At 42.8% G+C, this 23342-nt stretch overlaps 1 protein-coding gene across 1 annotated transcript in view; it reads left to right on the top strand.

The window, feature by feature from the left end:
* LOC146772974 (uncharacterized) overlaps positions 1-23342 on the top strand; it is a 107893-nt gene that overhangs the window by 57602 nt on the left and 26949 nt on the right. Inside the window, exons 4-6 of the mRNA XM_085637371.1 lie at positions 7150-7230; positions 8082-8456; positions 13499-13633. Coding sequence (XP_085493497.1) covers positions 7150-7230; positions 8082-8456; positions 13499-13633 — 591 coding nt within the window. The remainder of the gene's footprint in view (positions 1-7149; positions 7231-8081; positions 8457-13498; positions 13634-23342) is intronic.

The following is a 23342-nucleotide window of genomic DNA, read 5'->3' as shown; positions in this document are numbered from 1 at the left end:
CCAATTATCTTACATTGCAAAAGTGTTGTTAGCTTAAAATGTTTAAATCTGACTTTGTATGCACATGAGTGTATATCTATATCTAAATATAGATAGTAATATTACACAGTGGCTGTTACCACTATGGGCCCGATTCCGATGCGGTTTGGAAATCATTCCGGCCGAATCTCTTTGGGAATGGTTTCCGACCGACTCAGATCAGGAGAGTGCGACCGACTGAGCACGATGCATCTGGATGCTTCCAGATACGATTTGGTTAGACTCCCATTGACTTCAATGGGAGCCTATGTTCCGACCGAATCCATAGGTTCCCATTGAAGAAAGGGGTGGCTGGGGAAAATCGGGCACCCTGTGGTGGGCACCACCTGGTGCCTGCCACACTGTGCATGGCTGGTAAGGGGGGACCCATGGGTACCCCCACAGGCCTGATTGGGAAGGTTCCAGGTGCAGGGGGCCCCCAAAGTCTGATTCCGACTGCCGATTCGAGTCAGACAGAGCGATTCGGAAAAGCTGTCTGAATCCAGCATCGTATTCGGTCAGTTTTGGAAATGTGGCTCGTAGATACGTACCATTCTGCTCTGAATGGCTTGGTCTTTCCAAATGCCGTCGGGTCTGCATTGGGATATTCCTAACACCTAACTTGCATCGTATTCAGTGGGTCGGAAACCTTTCTGATTAGGTCGGAAAGACACATTCCTGATCCGATTTGGACGGAGCAAATGCCGTTTGGAGGCCTTCCTAACCGCATCGGAATCAGGCCCTATGTAGTTATAGTTTGATCAGAGAAAGGTTATTTTGTTTCCCCAATACCTGGTGGCATTTGGCAAATCTGCACAAAACATTTTTTTTAAATAGTTAATTCGCTTTGGCTTCTTTATGGAAAGTTTTGTACTGATCCGTCAAGTGAAGACCAAGAAAAAGTGGTGGATCCGAAAGCGCGATTTCCCATGTTAACTCATGTTCTGAAGTGGGGGATGGTTGCCCTGCAGCAGGATGGACCAGTGCTAGGCCACTGCTCAGGCACTAGGGACAAACCTTGCTGCGCATGACCGAAGACTTGTGCCGCGGGGGTTGGCCTCTAGATGGTGGTTGGATGGAGTCTCTTGCTGCAGGGCAGGCCCTGCTCCCAGCCTGTGCACAGTAAGAGTTGGTTGCCCCACTTTGGGTGGGGTGGAACGGCCATGACCTGCATCCAACCCCTACTGCATATGGCAGAAGGCTGTGCGCAGCAAGGGCTGGCTGCCCCATGGCGGGTTGGGTTTGGCCAGGCCCTGCATCTCATCCCTACCATGCACATAAGAAGGCTGTGCACAGCTGGGGTTGGGTGCTGGGCCTGTGGCCAATATGCTCGCGCTCTAAGGCTAGACCTGGAAAAGGAAGTAAAGGCCCCACAGGAGTGACACGCACTTTTTTATTGGCTCTATTAGTCCTGCAGCAGTGCCACGGGGCACCCAAAAAAAACCAATAATTAAAACAGTCATATGATTGGTCGCTCAGGGAGCACTATTCAAAAAATAAGTCCACAACCTTTAGAAAGACGCTCAAAAGAATTTCCTGAACACCATTTTAGCACATTAGTGTTTTAGAGAAGCATATTAATGTGCAGACAACCAGAGTGCATCATGGCCTCAGGAACACTTCCACGGCAGCCCCAAGCAACCCACTCCATCCACCAGTCCTTCTACATCTGGTGAATCATGAAAAGATTACATTATTGTGCTTCCATTAACATAAGGAGTTAGGAGTTAAGTGCAATTAATCGAGCGCAGCCACTTTGACTTCCATACTGTGAGGAGGCCATTTTTACTCCTCCTTATTGGTACGGTTACTAACTGCCATTCTAGTTAGCCTACTAGGCAAGAAACTGCCTATTTAAGATGAACCGCTGGCAAGCCCATGAATGTTGTGCATTATATGATCAGTTCCATATTCATACTTATTCTATATTTGTGTAATCACAACCACGTCTTTGCAGAATTAGATGTGGTGTTTTGCACAGCCATTCCTATTCCTGTCTGATTCAAGTTATGAGAAGAAATAGGAATAAATCATCTTAAATGGCTATATTGCAAGTTCACACTTTTGTTATACTAACAAATTATTCAATAGGGGCTAGGCACTAGTTTAGGCCTCACAGAACAGATTGAAAAGGTAAATTATTCAAAATAATCAATGGCGGCTCCTCCGCTAAGGCAGAGGAGCGTCGCCCCACTGCGTTGCAGCAGTGAAGGAAAGGAGAAATAAAATAATAACTTGATGTCATTATCATTTTATTTGTTCCTTCCTGCTGTGGCAGCATGGGGTGGGCGGGGCTGCTCTGCTCACAGGGCAGGAGAGGAGTGGTGGGCACACTGAAGTGTGCATGACGCTTGGGCCGGCCGTCTCCGACCGACCAAACAGTCGTGCTCACTTAGCATGTTATCCACCCAGGCTGCATTACAGCTTAAGTGGAGAACATGCCAAGGCCCTCAGTCCCCATCTGAGCGCTGAATTACGGCACTCAGACCAATCACAACGCTGCATTGCAGCATTGTGATTGGCTAGGGGGGCCAATCACAATACTGCATTGTGATTGTCTCTGGGGAGCATGGATGCTTCTTGGTTGGCTGTCGGATGAGAGACGATGTGGGAGACGAGGGGCGAAGAGGTAAGTGTATATTTCTTTTTTTACATCCCCTTACCCCTTGCCCCACCGCAGATCTGTGCTGGCCGCCACTGAAAATAATTATTCTAAAAATTACTTTGAGCCACAAAATTAACAGAATATAACATAGATCATCTGTGGATGATCCATCACAAAGATAGTTGGAAACCTTGGGCCTGAGTACGATCTTGGCAGATGAAATACTCCATCTCAAATGTGACAGATATCCGTCCATTGTATTACAAGTTCAATAGGATATAATGGAATTAGAATTTGGTGAACGGGGTGGCCATCATGTTTGTGACGGAGTGACCCTGTCTGCCAAGATCATAATCAGGCCCATTATTAGAATGAGGTTTTTTGTGACCATAATGTTTAGTACAGGGCTCACCACATAGGATGTGTCGGCATTCAGCACAGTTCCTTTGCTCAGGTGTTTCAGAGACTAGCCGCTGACAACAGTCTTTGATAAGGTGATGCTTCCCTCTATGTCGCAGACCGACCTGTGCCAAACTGGTTTGAACTAGAGGATTCAGGACAAAGAATGACTGCTAGTTCTGTTTTGAATTTTTTTGACTAAAAATCAAACACACAACAACGTGGTTATAATGGTTTGGATTGGCATGCTGATGCATAGAGTGGTGAGCTAGAGGGCTTGCACAGGTAAAGGAGAGATAGCTATCTTTGTACTATCCTGAATTTCACAGCGACCCACCTTCTTCAAACTGCACATGCACTGGGGGAACACTGCCTGGGATACCCAACCTTAACTTATAAAGGCAGAGCCTCATCTCCTTGTGGAGAAGCACTCATTGAGATGTAAGGAGTAGGGTTAATGCGTTGTACACCATCTAGTTCCGGGCCTCAAATGGCAATAGTGCCTCCGAGAAGGACATGATATAATTTGGTAGATGTACAAATAGAAAGCCTGAGAGAAAGGCAGTCAACTTCACTCAGAGTTATAAGAGCACCGGTCCCCTTAGAAAATGACACTTTTTGTAAAGAAGGGCAGTCAGAAAGACACATAAGTACGTTTGGCAATACAGGATAACACTATCTGTGAGTGCGAGAGCGCACCTCATAGAGTCAAATTTGTGTTGCCATTGTGCATTGATAAACTAAATCCTTGACAAAACACCGATACGCTGCCTTTTCAAATGTATGATATGATATTGTGAGAGAAATGTAACTTTGATACATTTTTAACAAATGATTTGTTTCAATCTACAACTGATATCTGAGAAGCAGTATTATGGACTCACTATCATTTGTAAGGTAGAACCTTCTAATTTCGATTGTTACCCTTAAATAAATTTTAAGGTGTATCAGTGCAACTGCACCAGGGACTTTGAACCCTACATACTGCATATGCCAAGCTAGGGAGACAGGGGTGTCCCAAACGGTTTGCCAACTACAATGGTAATGCTGCAGGCTTATAAGCCTTCATAGTCTATGTGTTCCATTGGTTAATTTTTCACCACAATGCTTCCAAATGTAATTCAATACCTTTCTGAAGGAGTCAGGTGATCTGATAAGGCATTTGCGACTCCTGTGACATCTATCAATATATACCTCTGCGATATATGCAGCAATAAGAAAAATCTTAGCTATCACCATTTCCAGAAGTGACATCATTGCATTTTCCAACATCAACTTGTTCAGGAAGTGACATCACAGATTTCCTTTAAAAAGAATCTTCAATAGAACACACCAGACTAGCAGACTTCATTCTCCATCATTCACCACCACAGGAAATGTCATCAATGCATTTTCTAGCATTTGCTTCTTCAGGGAGTAACATCACTTGTTTTCCACTCAAACCATCTTTAAAAGAAGCAGCCACACAAGTGGACTTTACTCCATCATCCATCTCCACAGGAATTGACATCACTGCAGTTCCCAGAATCCTCCTGTAGAGCATGTTTCATCATTGGTGTACCAAAACCATCTCTAAAAAAATAAGCCTGGCAACCAACTTCATTTTTCATTTGTCATCTCCAGAGGAAGTAACTTAATAGCATTTCCCAGAATCTACCTCTAAAGGAAGTGACATCACTTCATTTTCCAGCATCAACCTTTTTGGGAAGTGAAAATATTTAATGTGCATCTCATTACTTCAGTCTACTTCCATAGGGTGCCCTACTTGATCTGTTAAGAGCAGGCACTGTCAAAGACATTGCTTGTCTGGGCTTGTTATGGTCAGGAAGAGTCTGAGAAGATGTGTTCCTCTTCAACCTACAGTGTAAGATAGAATCATGTGGCTCATCCATCACCCCTCACTGCCCATTCCCACAACCACATCCACACTGCACACATATACTCACATAGTAAAGTCGCAACATACAGACCCAGCCTTACACATCCCACCAACCTCCACATACCTTAAACCAGCAAACATACATTCAAACTCATGCTCAGTAACACACACGCTGCGGAACTCGATGCACCAAACATCACTTACCACAAGCCTGTCATTTTCTTCATCACAGAAGCTTGGTTCACCCCTAAAGCCTAGACATCCTTACTCCCACTAGCTACAGCATACATTGTGTGGACAGGGCACATAAGGGAAGAGTCTTTGCTATCATTCATAAGTCCTCTTGCTCCTTCACCCTAGGCAAGCAGATGAAACTCAGCCTCATGGAGCTCCTCACATTCTACGTCCCACTCTCTGCAACTCAGTCCGCCACCTTCCATCTAATCTTCAGGCTTCCAGGGAAGAACAAGGACTTCATTAATGACGTCTAATATCTCCTCACCACATCCTCCATCTGACAAGTCCACACCACCCTCCTGGATAATTTCAGTCTCCCAGGCAATGCAAGGTTAAAAAGAAAAAGCATAGAGATATCCTCCTCAACCTCATCGACACACTCAATAAGGTAGAGCACATCAATAAACCAACACATGCCAAAGGCCACATCCATGACCTTGTCTTTTCACCAGTCCAATGCATAACGCCCACACCTCTGGGCTGGACTTCTGCCCTGTCATTTCTGTTGCCCTGCCCAGTATCCAACCAACAACCCGAGGCTAACCTAGAAGAAACCAACAAACCTTTAATTGTTTCAAAAACCTTTGCACCAAAAACCTAAAGTTTGAACTCATCTCTAGCTCCATGTCCAACGACAACACCTTTCTGAATGCTACAAGTAAACCTTGTAGGTACAAGATGAAACCTTCAGCAACCTGGTGCTCCGAAGACGTCACTGCCACCAAACATTCTATTTGAAGAAAGGAAAGAAAATGGAAGATAAATCGAACCCCTGATGACCTCATGTTAAAGTCCCTCCGCACAACAAATAACCACCATATCACATCAGCTAAAGCAAAGTACCATAACACTCCCATCAATCAATCTGCCAACAGCAACAGAAGACTCTTCAAGGCACAATTAAGCACTGCATCAACCCCTACCTGACCCTCCTCTCCTATACTTCACTATGTAGGCAATGTCATTAACCTCTTATTCAGTGACCACTGCCTGCCCTTAAAGATATGAAACTGAACGGTTTCATTTTTCTTTTGTAAATGCATCTCGTTTTCTTTAAGGAAAACGGGCTGCATTAAAAAAAAAAAGCTGCTTTATTAAAAAGTAGCCCCAGACATGGTGGTCTGCTGAGCCCAGCAGGCCACCATCCCTGGGAGGGCTGTCATTCCCAATGGGCTCGCAAATTGTGGCTCATTAATATTAATGAGTCTCGCAATTTGTGACCCCATTGGGAATCGCAAACTGTGAAATACACAGTTGTACATCAGACACTGCGCTTCGCAAATTGCGACTCGCAAAAGAGTCGCAATTTGCGATGCACAATTTTCTTGGTCGTACATCTGGCCCTATATGCCTTAATCTCTGCTGGGTCAGTCAATGACCTGAAGTTTAGTTAATGAAGCTGTTTGCACACTATTCGCTTGAAACCAGTTGTTTGATAATGTTATCTCTATAGTCCCATGGCTTTTGCTGCCTGGTAATTGGCTACTACAATATAGTCATGAGAAGGATGCCTGACACAAAAGACAAAGAAACTGTTGACATTTGCCATAGTTAATAATGTTCTCGCACTCTAGTGGTCCTTCACATTTCTATACCCGGTTGTTGAATCCTTCTCAATAAAGGGGCTGTTCTTGTTCTCAAAGCCGAGCTGTAGATGTTTGGGACTGAAGTGTAGTGTTTTTAAGGAATGAACTGGGTGGGAGTTGGTCCCTGATGTTTCCAAGCTTGCATAGTCAAACTTATATTTTTTTAAGTTGTATTTTGTCCATTTTCCTAACTTTTGAGAAACTCCACAACCCTCATGGAATGCTGAAGTTCGTATCAAAAGTATTTTTTTTCCTTCTGTGGTTTGTGCAAGACTCATATTTATCTTTTTCCATATCTTTCTATTAATTGGCTTGTTCTTTACTAAGTCTGCCACCTAAGCAAAACATTACACTTCAGTTCATTAACTCTAACAAATGACCAAATTTAGTGTTAGAATAACCCTCAAGTTTTTGTTTTCCAACAGCTGCGTCTCATACTCAATCCGAAGGAAATCTCATCCATGCTACAGAAGTTCAATTTCATTGGATTTATAGATTCTCTTTTGGTAAGAAAGTGTCCTAAAAATATTCCAAGTTTGCCTTTTTTACTATGAGTTTCTCCTGACATATCCTGTTCACAACCCGTAGTTAAGTTCTCTCCTTTCACTTCTGATTACACACTATTCTTTCTTTCTTTTTCTCAGTCAGTCTTATATGAATGAAAGAGACTGCCTTTCCAGATCCATTTCTCTATCTAATTTTCATTATTTCATGCACTCCTTTAGGTTGGGCGTTAGCCAAGACCTTTTGATTTTACTAAATTTATATGTGTGTCTCTATAATTAATATATGTATACAAATATATATATATAACATACTTACTTATAGGGACTTTCGGGCATTCATTTTCATCCATTGTTCTGTTGTTATGTCATTCACATTTGTCTTCTGCCCACTAGAGCACACATGATAGAGCATGGGTCTGCCCACTTCAGTCGAATGGCTACTACCTTCAGTCTGAGTCACAACATTCTGTTTGTTCACAAGGTGCACATCCACATACAAAGTAGGTCTTTTCAGAGTCAGGAACTGCTATGGCATGCATGTGTTTAGAGACCTAAAATATATTTCACTTTAGCTATTTATTTTTATTTTTGATAGGACCTACAACCCATTTTCCAGCAAACAAGTTTTACAAAAAGCATAACAAAATGGCTATGACAAAGCCAAAAGACTGGTAGCCAATGACAGACATTTTGGCTTTGCTGGTGCTTGTTTTGTTCTTGTTCTCCTTTTTCTTCTTCTTCTCCTTCTTTTTCTTCTTTTTCTTCTTCCTCCTCTTCCTCTTCCTCTCTCCCTTTAAGTTGTCTACCAGCTGCTCAGAACCACTCCCTCTTTCTCTTCATCTCTATCTTAGGTTTCAGAGGTGATACGTGACACGCAGTTGCTGGACAAACAGCTGCTGAAAAAAGAGACAAAGAGATCTACAATCAAACAGATTTGTGAAATGGCTGAAAAATGTAGGGCTTCCTCAGCCACCTTCACAGCCAGCTTTAAAAAGAAGCTGAGCAGCCTATTGTCTAAGAAGTGGGATGCTTATGCCTCATTGTGCGGAAGTGTGACGGGCAATCTTGGAGCATATCTCTGTGTTACCCTGGTGTCTGTGGCAGCAGCTGTGGTGTCAAGGGGCAAGGAGGAGGAGTATGAAAATTCTGATAGTGAGGAGGAAGAGGAGGATGAAGAGACTAGTACTACTGTCGAGGATGGTGCAGAAGACAGAAAAATCACTTCGGTATGTAAGCATATTCATCTTTTTATTGATATAAAAATGTTTTTCAGGCACATCTACAAATGCAATTAAAATACAAGCTATTGTAGCTATCTGATATGTACTTTACAATTTGGCTGATTTCATATGCACACCTGGGCATTAGCATTGTACTGCTCTGTGTCTAGCAAGAAGGCAAAGTATGCCAGGGAAATTCATTTTGTATGACAAAAAAACATTGAAAGTGCACACCTTTTGTTACCGATTATTATTCACTTTGAGTTTGGCTGATTAAATCTGAACAATGCGCCTGGGTTTTATATCTTTAAATTTGAGTTGCACAGTCTCCTAACTGATATTTATTTTTCATAATAATACTGTACGTGCATATCTTTTATCGCCTTGCAATCTATACTTTAGGGTTTACTAATTTCTTATGCACATGCTATGTGAACTTTCAGTGTTTAGGTGTGCCCTGCACTGCCTTTGTCAAGCAGACAATCTGCACAGAATGCTATTGATATTCCTTTTACACGATAAAACTATTCATAACCTCACAATTTTCTCTTTAGAGTTTAGCTGATTTCTTACACACATGCTGCCTGGGCTTTAGGCGTGTACCGTACTGTGTATATTAACTAGGAAGAGTGTGCAGGCAGACACCCTCAGGTTACAGCAGCTCTTTGCGGCAAGCAGTGAAAGGCATCCTACATTACCCCTGCATTTGTTCAACTCAGTAGACTGCCTATTCTTCAAAGCGTCACATTTAATTCTCTTTGATTCATTCACAACTCAGAAACCTCCTGTCAGCTTATCTTAGTTCCTGTTCTTTTCCGTGTGCCCAACAGGACTTGGGCAATTTCTTTGACCCCCTTTTGAATGTTATTATCTACCATATCAGTTCAAATGGTTATGACAGCTCTCACTTTGATGTTTTGAAGTAGAATTGGGCTGAAAAATGCCACAGACTATACAGTTTCATATATCTTTGTTCAGCTCCACACATTTTTTTGTGGGTGGACTTTCCTTGCTGCATGAGGAGCATTTATTTTGGTTTATATTTCATTGACGAGCATATTAAATGCTTTCTGTTTCTTATCTTTATTGGTGTGCAGCAGTTATGTTATGTGTAGATCATCGTAACAAGGTAGAAACTGGCCATATTCTAAGCACATGTGACCATAGTGCTGTGATCTGAGAGTCCTCTGGCTGCTTGCGATGTGCATGTGAAATCTATTGTACCAAATATAAATCTTAAAAGAGGCTTACACCCCTCCCTTCCTTTTCCTTTGTTTGTGTGCTTGCCACTTACTTTTCCTCTGTTTCCATTGGTTGTAGCATACCATTACCTATTGTTCTACATGTCTTCTTCTTATTAGTGTCCTGAGGCCAAAGTACTCCTTTCCATCCACTTGATCTTCTTTGTTATTTTAATTACGAGCGAGCACACCACTTTTTTCGACCTACATCTTGGTGACTGTGCTTCTGGCTGAATTTAAAATTGACATTTCTTTTATTAGGTGCGAGTTCTTTGCATATTTTTATATTTGTAGGCACGGGAAGATTACGCTATTTGCTTACAGGATGGTGAGCCGATGCCAAGGCTTGAACTGAGTTCCCCAGGTCTAAAGTCGACAGCTCAGCCCGCAACACCACATCCTCTCCCGAGCCTTGCTTTCTTCAGCTGTCTGAATGACGGGTGCTTTAAGCAAATTTGCAGAGGCATAGCTAGGATGTCATCTGCCCTAAACACACTCCGTTCGACTGCATAATAAGATGCAAATTCATTTCAGTGGATTTGCAAATTACCAAATTGCCTAACATGTAAACATTATTTTATTTCCAATTGCTCTTAGGCGTTTATAACATCTATCCACAAGACTTCTACAATGGCTTTTACAATGGCTACAGCTGGCGACTTTTAGAACTGAAAACAACTTGGAGTTTTGGCGTCATGTGGATTTGGGAAAATTAGTTAACAGCTTTGTTCGCTTTCGAAATGCACTTTGTGCAAGCAGCTTCCATCAGCAAGAGCTTTTTCTTCATGTTTCCGACATCGTCTTTGCTTCCTCCGTCGTCTTTGCTTCCTCATCATTGATGCTTGCACTCTTCTCTCCCTGACCCCTCCATGGCCTCCACTCCCCCTCCTTCCAAGACGGAACTCAACCCGTTTGTCAGATTTGCTTTTAGCAGTGGCAGGATCTTGCAGCGAGTGCCAAGTAAGGCTGCTTTACACCTATATTATGCAACGTTCCTTCGACACAGTTAAAAAACAAAGACATACTGCTGCAAAACTCCATAAACAGCTTGTCGTTGTTAAAAAAAAACACAATTTAGAGCCTGCGGCAAGTAGTTTGATTCCACAACATTTTCTGTGGTATGTGGTGTGAGGAAGGGGTAAATGTTATGCGTTTATAATGACTTACATTCTCATGCTTGCAGATTAGTAAAATATAATTTGCGCTTTTCTTGAGCACCAGTTACATTACACATTAATTTTTTGTAGTTGTGGGGAGATTAAATGATTTGCCCAGAATCATAGAATGTTGAGCCGACACCGAGATTTGAACTGTGGTCCGCCGGTCCAAAGTTGGCATCTCTGACTGTTACACCACACCCTCTTCTTGTCTCTTAAGTGTGTTTTCTGGGACAGAGCCAAGAGCACAGAAGTCCCTCCAGAATCTCACCTAGCACTTAGCCTCCTCACTTGTGTTGCTTATTTGCATTCCCTAACAAGCACTCCTTACGAGTACATCTGCAGGCCGTCTCTCACCTCCCAGTGTCTTGAAGCCTCCTCCCGGGTCACACCACATGCCAAATGCGTTTCAGCACGCGCAATGAAATTCGTTTAATTTATTTATTTCTCTACATTACTCCGGTCGGCAGTGAGCCGGAGTTTACTACCCCCACCCTGCCCCTCCCCCGCCCGCCTCACCGCGCCACGGAACTCCCTACACAGGCCACTACTGGTGCTCACACAAACAAGTGTATTTGTCCCAGGGCACACGCACACAACTTCAGTCCCCCAGGTCTGAGATCACTAAATTAATCCATTACAGTCTATTACAGAATAGCATTGAGCCAGCAAACGGAAATGCAAAATTTGGATAGGATCATGGATAACCACCCTAGGAACCATCTGAATTCAATCCCTGTAACCCATTCGGGCCAAAGGCTTTGGAGAAAATCATAAATTTCATAATAGTCATGAGTCTGAAAGGGTTAAAACGAATCATTGTGAATGTTTCTCTAAATGTCTTGGAAAGAGACTTTCCTCTTTCCATCAAACAGTTCGCCAATGTGGCTCTCACAAACAGGTTGTACTACTGAATGTCAATGTCAATGTCAAATTTTCTTGTTGAGCACACATATCACCGCGGAGGTCTCATGGCGCTGGGCAGAACTTCAGCAAAAAGACGATGTAATAACCAGTTTACTGGGAAAAGAGCCAGGTCTTTAATTCTCTTCGAAAGCATCTATGATCAACTATGGATGGACGATGCGATGCTAGCTTATTCCAAAGCTTAGGGGCCAAATAAGAAAATGATCGACCATCCTTTCGGGATGTTCGGATACGTGGCAGGACAAGGTGGCATTTGGTGCTAGATCTCAAGGGTCTGCCGGGCTTGTACCATTGGAGTTTCTTGGCTAGATATCTAGGGCCGGTATCATACAGGGTCCTGTGTGTGAGGCACAGAATCTTAAAATGGCCTCTCTGCCGCACCGGAAGCCAATGGAGAGTTTTAAGTTTGAATAGCACCATAACAATATCTTGGTAGAAGAATATTGAGGACAGACTATCAGGGGACATACACTTATGCAAAGATAAGTGTATATTGGAAAGTATAGACTTAATATTCATAACTCCACATCTGCGTACCTTGAAAATGTATTTACCATGTAGGTACATGTGTGTGGGTTTAGGTATAGAAAAGCCATTTATTGTTGTTTTGTCCACAATATTCTGTCCTACTGATATTGTTGGTTCAATATTCAGGGTGCCCACCTTACAACCAGCTCCTTTTGAATTCTTGCCACAACGTGCTCTGGAAGATGCAGATTTTATCAGTTGCCAGAACTTTCAAGAATCATCTATTTGGAAATGTTATTGTATGTAGCCATTTATCTTTTGAAGTTTTTCTTCATGTCTTACATGTGCATTTCTAAAAAGCCTCAAAAGGCGATGGAGAATGGAGAGCCTCTTCTTAGAAAGCTGGGGTATGCCCAGCCACTACTAACAGTTTACACACTATTTCATGGTGTTTCCTTTATTACAAATTTCAGATCAAGTTACAAATTGTATTGCAATGATGAGCATGCTTTATTTCTCTTCCACCTGCACACATTGCTGTATCCTAGGAATACCAGTGCCTAACTCTGCAGGCAACCAGTCTCCACAAACTCCAGCTACTGGATTTCATTTCCCTAGGCCTTCTTAAGAAGTTTCTTCTTTCTATTCTTAGCCATATCCCAATCGTGTGAGCTGATGTCCTGAAGCTAGAAAGACTCTTCAGCGCCCTGCTCTTTTCACTAGCCTTTAGGCCTCTTCACATTACCAAAACCTGCAAATAATTCCCCAGGTGCAATGTAACATCTGTAAACATCAAGTTGCATTTGAAGTGGGTGGTGAGCTTTGAGCTCCAAGTTTGTGGATATACAGAACTCGTAGATTGAAAGTGCTAAAATGGAAACGGTACATTTGTACATAATTTGTAAGCAGCATAGAAAATAAGATTAGATGCCTTTTGCGCCATATTTGCATTTTTCTTTACCCATTTAGAAGTGGGGGAATCATTGGCCTTCAATTAGCTCAGCCTCTGCCGGCTGCCTGGCTACCAGGTCATAGTTGCAGGTTCTCTGCCCTATCCAGAGTGTGGCAATAGTCACTAGATTTCTGTATCAAGGACCACAAGGCGAATCTTGGCGGTCTCGGTAGGGAAATCAAACAAGGGCTGCCAACAACTGATCATTAACAGAACAGGCTGCTTGTCTCTTTCTACTGTCTGAACACTACATTGCCCAGAATGTGCTTTTGAGTTTGATGCTTTGCATTTCCTTTGGTTTAGGAAAACATCAAGCAACAGTTCAAGCAACTGACACAAGCCTTTGAGATTGAGGAAAAGCTGTTGTGTCAAGAGGGCCAAAAGAAGGTCTATGTTGTCTGCAAAGACAATCTACAAGAGGATTGGTGTAAGCCATGGGTGAGTAGAAGCTGTCATTTGGAACTCATGCATTCTTTCTTATTACAGAAGTATTGTATCCACTTTTAAATTAAGTCTCGGTAAGAAGATATTGTGTTAAGAATGAAAAATGTATACTTCCTTGACGATGCAGTGAAATGTAGTCCATGAATTATTTTTGTCAGACAATATTATTGGCCTTAATATAGTGGCATACAACCAACTGGATCTTTGGATGATACAAGCCACATCTCTTTAATTTTTACTGACTGTAACCTCAGCTCTGTCTGGGGAACAATGGCACGAAGCACACTAAGGGCTCGATTATGAGTGGACTGCCAGACTCGCAGGGCCATGGCTGCATGCAGGGGGGGGCACAGCATGTGCCCCCATGTGTGCATGCACCCCATTTCCTGAGCGGCTTGGACTTTACAGTCTATGCCGTGCAGGAACTGTTTTTGGTTTTTCCCATTGTGGTGTCCATTTTCTGTGGCACCTCCATGGGAACGTAAATATGTTCATTACGTGTCCAGGGTTGAGTGTATTTTGGCTTAAAGTTAATCATGTTTTTTCAATGTTAGCTGGACAGGATATTCAGATGACAGAAAAGGAAATCGTGTTGGGGGTATAACCGGATCGAGGTTGTATTTTGAGGTCATTTGTATCAATTTTAATTGTATGTGCCCGTTTGTGCATTGCTCGTGTTTGGATTCAGAAAATGGGTCCCAGCATCAATGAATTTTGGGTTCTGCTTCATGAAATATACGAAATGGAGATGCCTCTTGCCAAAGCTAGAGGCCCACGCTCTTGGCGAAAATTCAAAAGGGTTTGTTCTGGTATCCAGTGGGACTAGAACTGTGTTGTGTACGAACTTTGTTTGAGTTTATGTTTACCAAGATATCTATAAGTTTATACATATTCTTGTTTTTCTTTCACTGTCTACATTTCCAAATGTATTTTTTTTTTTTTTACTTGTGTTCCCTTGTTCTCCCTTTCTTCTTTCTCTCTTTCTGGATTGTGTTAATGGCATTTCCCTATGTACTCGTTTCCTGTATATTGTATTACACTTATGGCTAATAAAAAATAAAATTATTTTATTTCTTTTAAAAAGGAACGTAAAACAAAAGCCTGCCAGACACAAGAAACACTCGTAATTTGGCTGACTGCCTGAACACGGGTTTGGTGGTGCGGCGGCGGGGCGGACCTGGCGCCGCACCACCAAACTAGTAATCAGGCCCTAAGAATGTACACATTTCTTCTCGTAAAGTGTTCTCCTGTTGACACTGTTTCTTAGTTAAAGCTTAATATGTTGTTGTTGAAATATAGGACAGTCACATGAAGCAATGTTAAGTCATTCAATGGGCTTTATGTTGAAATTCCAACTATACAGTTTAAATACATAACTATTTTACAATAAAAATGGTTTACCTTCAAGATGATGCAGTGTACCTTCAATGAGAACTGATAAATCATATATTTTTATGCTCAAGTGGAAAATGTCATTGGTAAAATATGACAAAGGGAATTAAGAAGTACTTAACAGTGGTAACAAATGTATTAGTTCTTTGCTGGAGGTGCACAAACTATGCCTACTCATTATTTAAATTGTCCCATACTCTGTCCATCTTATCTTTTTATGCTTTTTATTTGGCTGCCCTGTCTCAGTTGTGTCCTTCAAATAATTTCATTATCTGTCCTTTCTATCTGGAGTTTTTTTAACACGCTCAAGATTCTTGCTAACAAATGTTGCTTGTTGTATTTAATGTTGATGAAATGAGGCGACTTCTAACACTGGGAGTTCAAATCTTCTGCTCAGGTTTGATAGTGCCAATGCTGAACAAACAACGGATGACTCCTGTTCATCTAATTATCACCCAGTCTCTCATTAACTTTTCTTATCCAAGATTCTTGAGAGCCTGATATTTAAAGAGCTCAACAAATCCCTCTCCAGTCAGAAGCTGCTTGATGCCTGCCAGTCTGTCTTTCAAGTTCTCTACTTAACTGATTTTGCTCTATGACATAGCTCTACTATCTGAACACAATCTATACTGATTTCTTGAAACTGGTGTCTCCTGGGTCTGTCAGTTGCTGTTGATACTGCAGACCATTCAGATTGAATGGATATGTTTCAGTTGCTTGGAATTACTTTTGTGGTTCACAAATACCTCTTTTTCTATACAATACCTGCCATCTCCCAGGTGCGTGGCCCATAAGTTTAGGTCTTTGCCAGCTGTTTTACTGGCTTCACATCTTCTTTTGTAGTGCCATTATTTCCTCATTCGGTTTTCCATAACCCTGGTTACCCCTCATGATACCGACATATTTTCCTTATTTCCACTTATATTTACATTATCTATATCCATGCCATTGCCTACCTTTCATCAGTGCCTCAACTCATCTCTTTTATCCTGAAACAGCTTCACCCTCTCCAAGTTCAGGAATGTTGCAGTGTTGTTTAACTTTGTCTTGTGACTCTGCTCCTTCATAGGTGGCATTACTACTGCAGCAGAATATCCAGTGACGGCTCCTCGTGGGAGTGCTGCGGGGTGGTGGGGCAGGGTGGGGGCTTAGTGAACTCCGGCTTAAGGCCGAACGGAGTTCAGTTAATAAATAAATAAAACAAATGTCATTGCGTGCACTGCATTGCGCGCAATGAAATTTATTTATTTATTAACTGAACTCCGTTCGGCCTTAAGCCGGAGTTTACTACCCCCCCACCCTGCCCCTCCACTCCCCCGCCTCACCGCCCGCAGCACTCCCACGAGGAGCCACCACTGTAAATATCTGTTATTGGACAGTAGAATATTCTGCGCTGACCTTCCATTCAATAATGCTGAGGCCAACATTAATTCTCGGGTTATCAGCTAGCAGACACCATCCCGCCAGTAGGACTTCCAAGATATGTGTTGCATCCTGATCTCCTCGCTATGAAAACACTGAGAGAGCATTGTTCTGTTCTAAGAACGGATAAGGCTCAGTGCATTCTGAGTGGGAGCAGTTGGCTTGCTAGCCTTTTCCTGTAAGTTTTATCTAAATAAAGTGCTTCATCTACCTTTCGGACGTCTCTTCACTGGCGAAGAGCTGTGAACGCCTAACAGGAGAAGAGTGCCCCTATGATGCCAATCGTCTATATTAGCTCCATTCAGGATCTAGTGTCTTGTAATAAAAGAACTCTGGAACTCTTTTGGTTCTCACTGTATGCCGTAGGCCTGTGACGTAAGCGTTGGAAGGATGAGTTGAAGGCAGGCTTAAAATGTTGAGTTCTGATTTACATGCAGCAGAATAAAGACATGTAACACTATTCTCCGTATTGAAACAACCTTTACAATGCAGTCATTACATAGCACTACCTTTACATAGCAGTCATTAAATCGCAACATCCTTTACATGTCATTACAATGCAGCCATTACATCGCATGTCACTACAACGCATGTCACTACAACGCAGGCATTACATCGCAAGTCATTACATTGCATACCATTACAACGCATAGTACCCTTACACTATCCAACACTTACCCTACTGTTGCTCTCACTGGAGTTAGAATAGTTAATTTTACCCCTACAGTATCCAACACTTACAATACTGTTGCACTCACTGGAGTTAGAATAGTAATTATTACCCCTATACTATCCAAAACTTACCTTAAATGCGATGTAATGGTATGCATTGTAATGGTGTGCGTTGTAAAGGTATAATGCGATGTAATGGAATGCGTTGTAAAGGTAGTTTCTGAAAATACGATGTAATGGCATGCGATGTAAAAACTGCGTTGTAAAGGCATGCGTTGTAAATGTATGCGTTGTATCGTCATACATTCCTCTCAGTATGTGGCGTACTTATTGGCGAGTACATAGGCTGGCAGGAAGCTGATCAGAGTTTCAAGGGTGGCCAGCAACCAAAACTGAAAAGCCAAACTAACGGCAGAACATATCTACAACCGTGAGTCTGTGCTAAAATTACCAGCAGTGATCAGCAGTTTTAATTTTCTAAACTAGACTTAATGGATATGACTAGTCAATATTGTGCACAAGCCTAATGCCTCATTACTCTTGATAAGTGTGTAGACATCCTCAGCGTGGAAACAACACTGTGTGCCTTCCAAGCTTCTGTTTCCTAGCAACTGCAAAGGCAAAAGCAAACAAAACATATTTTCGAAATAAACTCAGGCTGACTCGAGCATTGTTTCACCGAAAATAATTTGCTGCCCTCTGTGGCATCAAGCAATACACATCTGAATGCAATACCAATGACAGCTAAATATATTGAACAAAGAAGAATGCTCGGCTTATAAAAAGAAAAGACATTTAAAATTATGTAAAGATTAACAGGATTTTAATATTAAAGGTAAAATAAAAAATTGTAAATTGATACTTGTATAGCGCACTACTCACCCGCAAGGGTCTCAAGGCGCTTGTACGAATACCGCTGTGGAACCCATCCTGGCTTTCCCTGTGAGGCGTCCACTCCTGGGCACCCACAAGGTGGAGGCCAGGCATCCTTAGCGTTGTGGGGGCCGTTGTGGAGATTAAGCAAGCTATTGCCCTGAGTTGCAGAGTGGGACTCCATGATTGGAATGGCACCGAGGCGAGAATTATCAGGTTCGTGGGATTTTTGAGCCCAAGACCCGCCGAGGCGGGGAATTGAACCCTGGTCCCGGGCTAGACATCTGCATCAGGGTCTGCCGCTCTAATCATTGAGCCACACTTCTCCAAGGGAACTATATAACCTTCATTTTCAGCCAAACTTAAATAATCAGGTCCAAGCTGTAATCATCCATTTACTATGGAAGGAATCGATGCAACATCTGCATTTTTCAGCAATATTGGTGAACATGTATTCATTTGGGAAGAGTGGAAGGAGGGTTTTGAGGCATATGTGGAGGCAGTTATAGGGGACATATTTACTGCCTCTAGAAAATGTTCAATGCTTAAGCATTGCTTAGGTGCTGAGGGACAATGCATTTTAAAATAACTTCCACCACTTGCTGAAGAAGAAGAAACAGTTTTAGATTAATATGATACTGCAATAATGAAACTGGATGTATACTTTGTATAATTAAAGAACAAAGTGATGGAGAGATGTACATTTTTAAAGAGAGGACAGCTTCTTGGTGTATCTGAAGAAGATAATGTAGCTGCATTGCGACTGTGGGCAGCGTCCTGCAATTAGAAATCTTTCCTGCATTAAATAGTGTGAGATCAAATGGTACAGCAGGTCTACAGTAAGAAGTAACAAGAAAAACTACTAAACACAGAGAACTTAATATTACAAAAAGCAATTGACAAAGTACAAAGAGCAGAGAGTACAAACAAAGGCTTGAAGGAGATGTCATCTGCCAAACCTGAGAGAGTAGCAGCAATGAAAAGAACCAAGTTCAAGAGCAGCTATGAGATGGAAAAATGCCTATGCATGCGAACAATACTGCTCCTGATGAGAAAAGAAACTCACATTGCTACAAGTATGGTTTGAGAGGCCACCTTGCCAGTGTCAAAATCTTTCCTGTAGTGGAAAAATACAGGAGATGTCAGCTAAAAAGACATTTTGCGAGAGTAGGGGCAGATCAAATAATTTCCAGGATGGTTCTAGAAGTTTAGTAAGTAATGTAGTAGAAGAATAAAGAGATAAATAAAGTAGAAGAAGAATTTATTTTACAAATAAGCGAAATGGGGAATGTTGATCGTGACAGACAATTTAGTACCTTTAAGGTTGAGGACAAGGAAAAGCGAATGATGGCAGATTCCGGTGCTCGTTATACATTGATCGTCAGGGAACGCTTTGCCAAATTTCCGGACCACATTTTAGATCTTCCTGATGTAAAATTAGTGGCATATGGGAACAAGACTATTGATTTGCTGGGATACTTAGAAGCACTACTTGAATTCCAAGAAGTTAAAATTCAGTCTAAGGTATACATTACCAAAAATGGTTCTTGTTTGTTGGGATAGCCCCAACAAAGGGATTTATTAATTCCCCTTGATCTAAACCATCTGGACCAAGTATTTGGAACAAAGGTGGAGGTAAATACCTTGAGGGGTGAAAGCTGGTAAGAGAAGGTTCCTGCATGTTCGATCTGTCATTCTTAGGGTGGTCTTCCCCCAACGTTTGCCTTTTGCCTCTCACATTTTGATGTATCTTTTTGTTGGCCGTAGGATCCTGAACACTTTACCACTGCTAACAAAGGCTAAAGTCCATGTGCTTCTCCCCTAAAACATGGTGACATTGGTGTATACCTCATTGGCATAGCTAGTTTACTTATAAGTCCCTTGTAAAGTGGTATACCATATACCCAGGGTCTGTAATATAAATGCTACTAGTAAGCCTGCGTATTTTATCACAAGGACAACCCTTTATCTGCTCACAGGGACCCAGGTCAATAATATTTGTATGAAAATGATGAGTAACTGCTACCATACGTTTGGGGAAGCTACAAATTAATCTATTCATTCAATAAATCAAGTGGTATCTACACACTATGATCATCTTCCGTACAAGTGTAATGCTGTATCCAATAATTGCTGACAACGGTTTCTGTAGTTTTTTGCATATTATTATTTCTTCAAAACAGTTTTTTATGCAGATAATATTTTAGTTAAATATCATAAGTGCAGGCGACGCAGTGCTCAAATGTGAACACCTTGTAATATACTTATTGGATTTTTGTAGTTTTGGTCGTATTTCGCATATATAAATGTTAACTATTTTTCTAAACCTGTGTGGAGTTTTTTGTGGTGTTTTCCTTGAGTGGCTGTGTGTGTGTGTAGCACAAATACTTTACACATTGCCTCTTAAGATAAGCCTGCCTTCTCTGCGCCAAGCTACCAGAGGGTGAGCGCAGGTTATTTTAGGTGTGTGACTAACTTACCTTGACTAGAGTGGCGGGTTCTCTCTGGCTGAGGCGCATGTCCTAGCCAACCAGAAGCCCAAGTTCTAACACTGCAGTATTCAGAAAAGATTTGGGGTTGCTTAAGGGATTTGTGCAGAAAATTATTTTTAAGAATGATGCAATTCCCAAGGCCCATAAAGTTTGAGGTAATCCCTTGGCTATAAGGGAACCTAATTACAAAGGCTATGTGAACAGGATAATATTGAAGAAATCAAGGCATTGGATTGGTTGGCCCCTGTGCTTCTAGCAAAAAATCCCAGTGAGATTTGTTTATGTGTTAATTTGCGTAATTTGAACTCAGCAATCTGGGTGGATAGACATCCTCTCCCTAACATTGGGGAAATGCTGATGACAATCAGAGGTGCAAGGATTTTCTTCAGCTTAGACTTGTTGTCAGCATGCCATCAAATATCTCTTCATCCAGATTTCAGGCCTCTGACTTTTTTGATCACACCCGAAGGAGCATACAGATACAAGTGCATGCGACTGCTTTCCAACAGTAGATTGACCATTAAGAGAGAAAAATGGAAATTTGGAAAATTGTTATGAAAGAGCTTGAGTTCCTTGGTCACTTGGTTAGATGAAAATGAAATGTCTCCAAAGTCAAAACTGGTCAGGGCTATTGAAGAAGCTCCTTCAGCACACAGGAAGGAAAAATTGAAATCATTCCTAGGGCTTGCAGAATATTATTCTAGGTTTATTTCCATGTTTTCCGACAGAACAGAATGCATGTGCAAACTTATGAGGAAAAATGAAAGGTTTAATTGATGCGATGAGTGTGATAAAGAATTTTGTAAACTGAAAACGATTATTGCCAAAGCTCCAGCGCTAAAATTGTTTGACACCCAGGATAAAAGTATCATTAGTACTGATGCTAGTAACATTAGGTTGGGTGCTGTTCTATTACACCTCTGGCATGATCAGGAAGTTACAATTGTTTATGCATCAAGATCACCAAGTGAAGCAGAGAAAAACTACTCTATGATCGAGAGAGAAACTTTAGAATGTTGGTGAGGAGTGAATTACTTCAAAACGTTTGTGTGTGGGGAGCAACATTTGTTAGATGCACAGACCATCGCCCTCTTGTTGCTGTTTATACCGATAACGTGGCTGGCCGGGCCTCCTTGAGAATTTCAAAGTGGCTTTTGAGATTAATAGGGTATGATTACAGAGTAGAATACCTTCCTGGAAAAAAATATGTTTTAGCAGATTGTCTGTCAAGCCTGCCTGTGGAAGATGTTCAGGTGAGGGAATTGATTAATGAAGAACTAATGATTTCTAGCATGCATGAAATAACCGAAGGTCATATTTCGCATGTTTAGTGGGTGGCTTCCCTAAATGATGATGTAGTGTTGGGTGAGGTTAGGAAGTATAAGTTGGTGGGATGGCCCTAGAAGATTGGTGCATCTGAATTGGCAGAATCATTTCGCAACTTAAATACCGAATTGTCATATTCAAGAGAGAATATCAATCAATCAATCAATCAATCAATCAGTGCATTTGTAAAGCGCGCTACTCACCCGGGAGGGTCTCAAGGCGCTGGGGGAGAGGGTTACGTCACTGCTCGAACAGCCAGGTCTTGAGTTGCTTCCTGAAGGATAGGTGGTCCTGGGTCAGCCGAAGGTGGATGGGGAGGGAGTTCCAAGTTTTGGCTGCAAGGTAGGAGAAGGATCTTCCTCCAGCGGTGGCTCGGCGGATGCGTGGTAAGGAGGCGAGGGCGTGGCTGGTTGATCGTAGCTGGCGGGTGGGCGTGTAGAAGGTCAGGAGGTCGTTGAGGTACTTTGGGCCCAGGTCGTGGAGAGCCTTGTGTGCGTGGGCGAGGAGCCTGAACGTGATTCTCTTGCTGATGGGGAGCCAGTGCAGTTCTCTCAGGTGGCCGGAGATGTGGCTGTGTCGTGGGATGGCCAGGATGAGTCGTGCGGAGGCGTTCTGGATGCGTTGGAGTCTTTTTTGAAGTTTGGCTGTGGTTCCGGCGTAGAGGGTGCTCCCGTAGTCCAGTCGGCTGGTGAAGAGTGCCTGGGTGACGGTCTTCCTGGTTTCGGTGGGGATCCATCGGAAGATCTTGCGGAGCATGCGCAGGGTGTTGAAGCATGATGAGGAGACGGCGTTGACTTGTCTGGTCATCGAGAGGGAGGAGTCCAGGATAAAGCCGAGGTTGCGTGCATGGTCCGTAGGTACGGGGGTGGTGCCCAGGGCAGGGGGCCACCAGGAGTCGTCCCAGGCGGAGGGCGATGATCCCAGGATGAGGACTTCCATCTTGTCTGAGTTCAGTTTCAGGCGGCTGTTCTTCATCCACTCGGCGACGTCTTTCATCCCCTCGTGTAGGCTAGCTCTGGCGGTGGCGGGGTCGTTGGTGAGGGAGAGGATCAGCTGGGTATCGTCGGCGTAGGAGATGATGTTGAGGTTGTGTTGGCATGCGATGTCTGCGAGGGGGTTCATGTAGACGTTGAAGAGGGTTGGGCTGAGTGATGATCCTTGTGGTACGCCGCAGATGACTTCGGTGGCTTCGGATCTGAACGGGGGGAGGCGGACTCTCTGGGTTCTTCCGGCGAGGAATGAGATGATCCACTCTAGTGCCTTCTCTTGGATTCCGATGTTGCTGAGGCGTTGACGGTCTTCTCGATGACTTTGGCCGAAAAGGGGAGGAGCGAGATGGGGCGGAAGTTCTTCAGGACGGTGGGGTCTGCTGTGGGTTTCTTCAAGAGGGCGCTTAGCTCGGCGTGTTTCCAGCTCTCCGGGAAGGTGGCGGTGAGGAAGGAGGCGTTGATGATGTCCCGGAGATGGGGTGCGATGATGGCGTCGGCCTTGTTGAAGACGTGATGGGGCAGGGGTCGGTGGGGGAT

The sequence above is a fragment of the Triturus cristatus genome, chromosome 12 (genome assembly GCF_964204655.1).
Source record: "Triturus cristatus chromosome 12, aTriCri1.1, whole genome shotgun sequence".
Classification (NCBI taxonomy): Eukaryota; Metazoa; Chordata; class Amphibia; order Caudata; family Salamandridae; genus Triturus; species Triturus cristatus.
Note: the sequence above shows the minus strand (reverse complement) of the source record. Positions and strands in the feature narration are given on the sequence as shown.